General features: G+C 41.5%; 1 protein-coding gene across 1 annotated transcript; it reads right to left on the minus strand.

The window, feature by feature from the left end:
• Window positions 1-482: 482 nt before the first annotated feature.
• Insl5 (insulin like 5) lies at window positions 483-6683 on the minus strand. Its single transcript, XM_052175590.1, has 3 exons — window positions 6646-6683; window positions 6365-6540; window positions 483-715 (listed from the first exon to the last, which is right to left on the minus strand). The coding sequence occupies exons 1-3, from the start codon at window positions 6681-6683 to the stop codon at window positions 483-485; spliced, it is 447 nt and encodes a 148-aa protein (XP_052031550.1).
• Between the last annotated feature and the right edge of the window lie 3396 nt (window positions 6684-10079).

Consider the following 10079-nt stretch of genomic DNA (forward strand, 5'->3'; position numbering starts at 1 on the left):
ATATATTATTTACATGTATGAGTTTTTGCCTACATATATATGTCTGACAAGAGTGCCAGTGGAAACCAGAGAAGGGTTTCAGATCCCCTAGAACTAGAGTTACAAATGAGTGTAACAATTGTGTGGTTGCTGGGAATTGAACCCATGACTTATATACAAGAATGACAAGCACTCTTAACTACTGAGACATCTCTCCAGCCCCTATAACAATTTTTTAAGGGAAAAGAATCACAGTGAGCTTATATTCAGGCATTTTTATTGCAATTTTGCACAGCACTTAGAATTTAGAAAGAAGAGTGGATTGGCCTTGGCCAATTCTCCTTAGGGAGAAGAGTATCTTTAAGACCTTTAAGAGTGGTAATAGACCTTTTAGGAAAGGATGTCTACCCAAAGTCATGGTTGTAGTGATGATTGCTGAACATGGGACTCGATAGTAGAACATGGAGACACACGCTAAAGCCCTCTGTGGGACTGGGTGCTTCCTAACAGAGGGTGCTGAGCTCCCTCATGGAGCAGCCTGCACTGCAGCACAGAGCTTGCAAATCTTGTCTAGATACTACCGAGCGCTTCTTCAGTTCCCAAAGACCTTCCGTGGGCGCGTGTGGGTCTTGAACAAGCTCCTGTCCTGAGAGATCCACCTTGGGAAGGCTGTGCTCCAGAGTTTCCCTGGATGTCTCCTGTCTGTCTGGGAGCTGGAGGTGGTTTCTTGTCTCAGCTATAAGATAGAAAAGCACCATACCTTAACAAACTTTAACAAAGAAAGCACCAAACACCAGCACTTCAGGAAGAGCTGGGTCATGCTGACTCTTCATTTTACAGAGGTTGAAAGATAGAAGTGTCAGTTGGCTAGCAGCAAATGTTCCCAGCCACCTCTGGTCCATGAGAAATTAGATATTTCCAAAGATATTAGTTATAATTAACAATAAGCTATATAATTAGTCATAAGAACTAACTAGAAGCAAGACAACAACAGTAACAAAAACCCTGGGGATGCCCTGCAGAGTTGATCAGTGGGATTTCCATTCCATATCTGAAACCGAAGCATGGGCCACATTGTTTAATCTAAATGTTGTTCCCAATGTCTATGTTCAAGCCCCTCTGGCTTGTGTTTAAACAAAAACCTCAAGAAAGAATGGTAGTTGATCAACTAGTAATTGGTCAGATAAATAATGTCAAGGAAAATATACTAGACACCTTTAGAAGTTTCAAGTGCTATGATTTCAATAATTTCCAAAGGAGAGAGGGCCAGTGAGATGGCTCAGTGAGTGGGGGATGAGGGTGCTTGCAGCTGGACAAGGAAATCCTAGGAAAGATCAAGGAAAGCCTTTGGTCCATATAAAGATGGAAGGAGAAAACTGACTCCACGAATCTGGAGGAAATGGACAATTTCCTTGACAGATACCAAATACCAAAATTAAATCAGGACCAACTAGACCATCTAAACAGTCCCATAAAGCCTAAAGAAATAGAAGGAGTCATAGAAAGTCTTCCAACCAAAAAAAGCACAGGACCAGATGGTTTCAGTGCAGAATTCTACCAGACCTTCAAAGAAGAGTTAACACCAATACTCTTCAAACTATTCCACAAAATAGAAACAGAAGGAACACTACCCAATTCCTTCTACGAAGCCACAATTACGCTGATACCAAAGCCACACAAAGATCCAACAAAGAAAGAGAACTTCAGACCAATTTCCCTTATGAACATCGATGCAAAAATACTCAACAAAATTCTTGCCAACCGAATCCAAGAACACATCAAAACGATCATCCACCATGATCAAGTAGGCTTTATCCCGGGAATGCAGGGTTGGTTCAATATACAGAAATCCATCAATACAATCCACTACATAAACAAACTCAAAGAACAAAACCACATGGTCATTTCATTGGATGCTGAAAAAGCATTTGACAAAATTCAGCATCCTTTCATGCTTAAAGTCTTGGAGAGAACAGGAATTCAAGGCCCATACCTAAACATAGTAAAAGCAATATACAGCAAACCGGTAGCCAGCATCAAACTAAACGGAGAGAAACTTGAAGCAATCCCACTGAAATCAGGGACCAGACAAGGCTGCCCCCTTTCTCCTTATCTTTTCAATATTGTACTTGAGGTACTAGCTCGGGCAATTCGACAACATAAGGAGGTCAAAGGGATACAAATTGGAAAGGAGGAAGTCAAACTATCATTATTTGCAGACGACATGATCGTCTACCTAAGTGACCCAAAGAACTCCACTAGAGAGCTCCTACAGCTGATAAACAACTTCAGCAAAGTGGCAGGTTACAAAATCAACTCAAGCAAATCAGTGGCCTTCCTATACTCAAAGGATAAGCAGGCTGAGAAAGAAATTAGGGAAATGACCCCCTTCACAATAGCCACAAGCAGTATAAAGTATCTTGGGGTGACTCTTACCAAACATGCGAAAGATCTGTATGGCAAGAACTTCAAGACTCTGAAGAAGGAAATGGAAGAAGACCTCAAAAAATGGGAAAACCTCCCATGCTCATGGATCGGTAGAATCAATATAGTTAAAATGGCCATTTTGCCTAAAGCACTATACAGATTCAATGCAATACCCATCAAAATCCCAACTCAATTCTTCACAGAGTTAGAAAGAGCAATTATCAAATTCATCTGGAACAACAAAAACCCAGGATAGCTAAAACTATTCTCAGCAACAAAAGAAAATCTGGGGGAATCAGTATCCCTGACCTCAAGCAATACTACAGAGCAATAGTGTTAAAAACTGCATGGTATTGGTACAGTGACAGGCAGGAGGATCAATGGAACAGGATTGAAGATCCAGAAATGAACCCACACACCTATGGCCACTTGATCCTCGACAAAGAGGCTGAAAACATCCAATGGAAAAAAGATAGCCTTTTCAACAAATGGTGCTGGTTCAACTGGAGGTCAGCATGCAGAAGAATGCGAATTGATCCATCCTTGTCTCCTTGTACTAAGCTCAAATCCAAATGGATCAAGGACCTCCACATAAAGCCAGACACTCTGAAGCTAATAGAAAAGAAACTGGGGAAGACCCTTGAGGACATCGGTACAGGGAGAAAGTTTCTGAACAGAACACCAATAGCGTATGCTCTAAGAGCAAGAATTGACAAATGGGACCTCATAAGGTTACAGAGTTTCTGTAAGGCAAAGGACACCATCAAGAGGACAGATCGGCAACCAACAAATTGGGAAAAGATCTTCACCAATCCTACATCAGATAGAGGGCTAATATCCAATATATATAAAGAACTCAAGAAGTTAGACTCCAGAAAACCGAACAACCCTATTAAAAAATGGGGTACAGAGTTAAACAAAGAATTCTCACCTGAAGAACTTCGGATGGCGGAGAAGCATCTTAAAAAATGCTCCACTTCATTAGTCATTAGGGAAATGCAAATCAAAACAACCCTAAGATTTCATCTTACACCAGTCAGAATGGCTAAGATTAAAAATTCAGGAGACAGCAGGTGTTGGAGAGGATGCGGAGAAAGAGGAACACTCCTCCACTGCTGGTGGGGTTGCAAATTGGTACAACCACTCTGGAAAGCAGTCTGGCGGTTCCTCCGAAAACTGGGCACCTCACTTCCAGAAGATCCTGCTATACCACTCCTGGGCATATACCCAGAGGATTCCCCACCATGTAATAAGGATACATGCTCTACTATGTTCATAGCAGCCCTATTTATAATTGCCAGATGCTGGAAAGAACCCAGGTATCCCTCAACAGAAGAGTGGATACAAAAAATGTGGTATATCTACACAATGGAGTACTATTCAGCCATTAGAAACAATGAATTCATGAAATTCTTAGGCAAATGGATGGAGCTAGAGAACATCATACTAAGTGAGGTAACCCAGACTCAAAAGGTGAATCATGGTATGCACTCACTAATAAGTGGTTATTAACCTAGAAAACTGGAATACCCAAAACATAATCCACACATCAAATGAGATACAAGAAGAAAGCAGGAGTGGTCCCTGGTTCTGGAAAGACTCAGTGAAACAGTATTTGGCAAAACCAGAACGGGGAACTGGGAAGGGGTGGGAGGGAGGACAGGGGAAGAGAAGGGGGCTTACGGGACTTTCGGGGAGTGGGGGGGGGCTAGAAAAGGGGAAATCATTTGAAATGTAAATAAATTATATCAAATAAAAAAAAAAGACAAAAAAAAAATATTAACCACTTCAAAAGAAAAGAAAAAAAAAAAAAAAAAAAGAAAACTGACTCCACAAAGTTGTTCTCCTACCTCAGCGCATGTACTGTGGCATTATGTGCTTGTACACATGTCATATATACACACAGGCACACATTCTCACAATAATAATTAATAGTAACAATAATATTTAAAAATGTAAAAAGACAAATTTATAAAACTTTCATTTTACTGCTCTGTATATTTGGAGATACTTCAATGCATTTTCCCATTATGTCTTCATGTTCTGTTTCAAAATCAATGACAACTCTCTTTTTTAAAGTTTCAAAAGCACCTTTTTCTGATAAGATCTGTCTGAACTATGTATTATCTATATGTATTAAAGTGGTAAGGACAAGTTTATCACATCTCAAGATATTATCCCACTAAAATATAAATGTTTTTTTTTAATTCCCTAAACTCTTTTGTCTTCCAAAGTTCTTTTAAGCCATGCTGTAACCTTTAGCATCGTACGTGTAGCTTCAGCATTTACATGTCATTTATTTCCTAAGTCTTTATTAGAAAACAAAAGCGATACCACCCATTATTCATGCAGAGTCGGGACCTGGGCACAGAAAGAGCAGTGTTGCATGGTCTCACTTATGAGAGATCTGGAAAGCTGAAACCATGGAAGCAAAAGGAGAGTAGTGGCTGTGCTGTCCATGGAGGATGACTGATGTGTCCAGGGATGGAAATGGGGAGCTGAGGAGTATACAGTTTTAAGAAGCCAGGAGGAGTAAGTTTAAGAGATTGACTGTACAATGTGGTGGCCGTGATCAACAGCAACACATGCATTCCTGAAGTTACTAAGAACATACATTGTCAGTGTCCTAACCACAAGAAAATAATAGGTAATGTCGGTGATGTATAGGTAGTATGTGTGAATTAGCCTGATTTAGCCATTGTGCCTCGTTCACATGTTACATACATGATAAATCATGTTTTGTCAATTTAAAAAGACCATTGAATACATTTTACCTCAGCTTTAAATCATTGTTTATTATTTATACTTATGTATAACTAATACTTTTGCGCGCGATTTCAGGTGCCAAATGGGGCCTAAGGCATCAAATCCCCTGGAGCTAGCATTACAGACATTTGTGAGTTGCCTATCATGGGCATCTGAGTCACGTCTCCAAGCCTTTACCTCATAATTCATTACAAGATTTGCAGAAAGAATTCTTGCCAATCTTCTAAGTTCCTTGAATTGAAAACAGAAGTTCTGTGACGTCAGCACATCACTGCTGCTTCTATAACAGGTTAACAAGGCACCCTGGGAATTCTGGTCATATGTTCCCTGTTGCTCACAGTCCCCCTGATTCCTGCCCCACAACTTCTCAGATTTGACAGGCCCTTCAGGACCTCTGTCAGATTCTCCCTTCTCCATGATGTAAGTATCTACAGAAGCCTTCTCTTCACCTGGGGCAGCTCCTGGCTTGTTTTCTGGCCTCACTGCTGAGTGGGGTAAACAGTTTTCTCCTTGATAAATGACAAACAGCAGCAGCATGAGCTACTTCACGCGAGCTTCATCAGAAAACTAAGTGACGTGTTGCTCCTGAAATTGGCTGGTACTTAATAAGTGGTCAGATGTTTGCCACTTGCCTGAACTCTAACTTGATACACTCTGTAATCATCCGTGGGCAGATAGACGTCTGGCCTCTACAGCCTTCACTGCTCTGCCCACAGATGCTGAGTTCACTGATGTCCCATGCAATGAACCAGTTTTATTCAAAGGACTAAAGAATAACAGTGTGTTGCTTTTTAAAATGTAGCACGTTTGCTTTTTGCCCAGGCCAAATTCCATAATATATTTTGATGATTAAGTCCCTACATTGATATAGAAGTGGGTCAGAATTTCTTAGAGAAAAGCTACTAAGAAAACTGGCCTTGAGGTGGGATGGTTAAAAACAGGGATCTAAAAACCAAAATCCAAAAAACCAAAAAAAAAGGGGGGGGGAGGGGGAACAGTGGTGGTGCACGCCTGTAATCACAGCACTCTGGGAGGCAGAGGCAGGCAGATTTCTGAGTTCGAGGCCAGCCTGGTCTACAGAGTGAGTTCCAGGGCAGCCAGGACTATACAGAGAAACCCTGTCTCGAAAAAATAAAAAAAAAAAAGGGGGGGGGTGGATCTAGAAAACAAGTGAGGCACATGAGTTCAATACCTTGTTGAGCATGGAGAGCCGCCTCCAGGTGTCTCCTCCACCGTGAGCTGCCACAGATGTAGATGACTGTTCTCACATAGTCCGGACCACAGAGCTTCACATTCTGCCTGCTTCTTACTTCTACCACAGCCAACAGAACTAAGAAGAGAAACAGAGCAAGAGGGGGACCCTTCATCCTGCCGGAGAGCAGATGAGAATCGGTGTGGTCAGCAGTGCCCAAGGACGTTTTGAAGTTATCTTACCGTCTTGGGCCATTTATACCAATCCCTCTGAAGCGTTACTGGTCAGTCCTTATTTTAACAGTATTTACTGAGCACATAGGTGACAGTGTGGAGGGCTAGCCATGGGCTTTTATAATTATTGCAGGTTACACGATCATCTGAACACACCTCACTTAGCATTGCTACATCTTCTCAGGAGTTGCTGTGGAAATACAAGGCTTTTGGAAGCAGGGACATATAAGCTTCAATGCCCACTTTACCTTTGCTGACTGACATAGAACAAGCTTTAAACCCTAAAAGTCAATAATGGTATACCATCTGATGGAGGCTTCCAGAGCAAAAGCAGCTTCTGTGTCAGTTCCATGGGAAGTCTAGATGATAAGATCTATTGGACTCAGATTTGATTCCTGCTTTTCCTCCCACCAGATCTAGAATTTAAAGCAAGCTGTTTAAGTACTTTTATTTTTTTTAAAAAAATGCCTGGTAATAGTACTGCCTCCCAGAAGTGACAAGACTGCCTACCCTGCTTCACATAGCATCAGTAGTTTATTTCTTGACTACCATCTTACCTCAGGATCAGAATAGACTAGGAGAGATAACTTTTCTTTAGAGCTCAGAATCTCTAACTAGAATGTTCTTTGATATCCTTAACCTGTGAATTGGGTTTGTCTGTCTCAGCATACATTTCTATTATAATAAAGCCAAATGTGTATTCCCAAACTGTCAAATGATGAAATACCTCTTTTGGTAAGCCAGTTGAAGCCCTTATCTAAACTAGGAGTTTGTTCAGGGTCATTTGAGAGCAAGGATGTCTCAGTTCCAGTTTTATCCATCAGACTGACCTGCAGCCACATCTCTGAAGAATGATCTTGATTGACGACTGAGAGTGGAGGGTTCAATCCACTGCATGTAGTACTATGCCTACACAGGTGGTCCTGAGCTCTATAAAAATCAGCTAGCATGAGCCTGGGAGCAAGCCAGAGAATGACCCAGTAAGACCTGTCCCTCCATGGTTTCTCCTTTGGTTCCCTGCCTTCAGCTTCTGGCCTAACTTCCTTCAGTACCAGTAGACTGAGACATCTAAGTGCAAACTGCAATAATCCCTTTGCCCCATCTTGTGTTTGGTCAGAATGTTATATCACAGCAACAAAAAACAGGCCAGAACAGCTACCTAGCCTGAATATAAATACACCCTGGAAACTAATAAAACCTGCAGTCACCCCAGCTGGTCTTCTAGATCTTAAATATTCTCTCAACCCCCCCCCCTTTCTGTAGTCCTTAGGGTCTCTCCAGGGATCTAATTTGGGATGTGGTTGAGAGGTCACCAAGATCTGAGCTCTGTCCATGGCTAAGTGCAGAAAACTCTTTATCCCGGCCATGTCCACTGGCGAAGTCCACGACCATGAAAGAGAGCCCTGGGCAGTCAGCCTCATGGTGGCTGCTTTGGTTTTCTCATTTGTAAGTTGAGAAGTTTGAGTTTGGATTGCTTAAGGACTTTTTTGAACTCTAAGTTTCTATGTCATGGTGTAATTATCTGATTCTGTCACTCCTACAATGAAAACTTTCACCGCTGGAAGCAGATCTTAAGGGAGGAGAGACAGTAGAATGAAAGTGGTAAGGGTGTGGAGAAATGGAACAGGGGGAGGGGAGATGTTTAAGTGGAGAAGGGGGAAGGAGGGTAGGATAAAGGAACTAACACTAAGGATGTTTGGGGGAAAGCATGGAAACCTACTAGAGTACACATGGAGGGACCCATGGCTCCAGCTACATATGTAGCAGAGGATGGCCTTTTAAGGCATCAACAAGAAGAGAGGCCATTGGTCCTGTGAATGCTCGATGCCCCAGTGTAGGGGAATGCCAGGTTAGGAAAGTGGGAGGGAGAGGGTTGATAAGCAGAGGGAGAAGGGATGGGATAGGGATTTTTTGTTTGTTTGTTTTGTTTTTGAGGAGTAATGAGGAAAGGGGATACCATTTGAAATGTAATAAAACAAATATCTAATAAAATTTTAAAAATACAAAATAAAAAAAATGGTTTTATTGGAGCATGGGGGGTGGGGGAAATGCTCCTCCCAGAAGCCACAAGTTGTCAAGAAAAAGCCCAGTGATGGGTAGGGGCTATTCCCCTGGAATTGTTGGTCAAGGAGAGTTCTGGAGACCACCCAAATAATGCAGACTGTTGCCACTGTCCTTGGTTACCTACCAGAACTAGGCGGTAAGACATTGTTGGCTACACCACACACTTTGGTCATAGAACATGAACAAATCAAGCTGGTACTGATCTAGAAATTTCCTCCCTGGCTAGCTTTCATATATCTGGAAGTTTCTTTTTTATTATATATTTTTATTTTCTATATTCTTTGTTTATATTCCAAATGATTTCCCCTTTCCAAGTTCCCCCCTCCCCATATGTCCCATAAACCTTCTCTCCTCCCATTCTCCAATCACCTCTCTCCTTTTTCTCTGTCCTTATATTCCTCTCCAATGCTGGATCAAGCCTTTTCAAGATCAGGACCCTCTCCTTACTTCTTCATAGAAGTCATTTCTTAATGCTAATTATGCCTTGGGTATTCAGAGCTTCTGGACAAATTAATATCCACTTATCAGAGATTGCATTCCATGTGTACTCTTTTGTGATTGGGTTACCTCACTTAGGATGATATTTTCCAGATCCAACCATTTGCCTAAAAATTTCATGAATTCATTATTTTTAATTGCTGAGTAGTATTCCATTGTGTAAATATACCACATTTTCTGTATCCATTCCTCCATTGAGGGACATCTGGGTTCTTTCCAGCTTCTGGCTATTATAAATAAGGCTGCTATGAACATAATGGAGCATGTGGGTATATGCCCAGGAGAGGTATAGCAGGGTCCTCCGGAAGTGTCATGTCCAGTTTTCTGAGGAACGGCCAGACTGATTTCCAGGGTGGTTGTACCATCTTACAACCCCACTATCTGGAAGTTTCAATGCCAACTTCTAGGGGAGAAAAGTCACCAACCCTCTTACCAAGCTGTGAAATCTTGTGAGCTATAATAATGACTGAGATGCTAAGATATGCAATGGTGACTTTGCTATATAGACCTTGCCCTTCAATTATCCCTGGTTAGTTAATAAAAGTTGCTGATAGCCTGTGGCTGAGCAGAAGAGAAGTAGGTGGGATAAAGGCTCCCGGGATTGGCATTTCAGGCAGGGTCCATAGGGAGAACGTGTAGAAGAGGAAAAAGAAAGTCATCATTGGGTAATATGGATCATTAACATGTAGCAATGAGGTGATGAAGCAGGAACAACACAAAATATATGGCAAGTATTATATTGGGGTTCAAGGCATGGAAGCAGACAAAATAGCTTAGGGGGTTGATACCTGCCCAGCTCCAGTGATTTAAAGTTTATTGTAACCCTAAAGGTCTCTGTGTCTTTTACTTTGATAATAGCTGGTTAAAAGGTTAACTGCTTCCATAATAATTTCAAGTGTTAGTTATTAACCATGGAATAT

The sequence above is a fragment of the Apodemus sylvaticus genome, chromosome 3 (assembly GCF_947179515.1).
Source record: "Apodemus sylvaticus chromosome 3, mApoSyl1.1, whole genome shotgun sequence".
In the NCBI taxonomy this organism is placed as follows: domain Eukaryota; kingdom Metazoa; phylum Chordata; class Mammalia; order Rodentia; family Muridae; genus Apodemus; species Apodemus sylvaticus.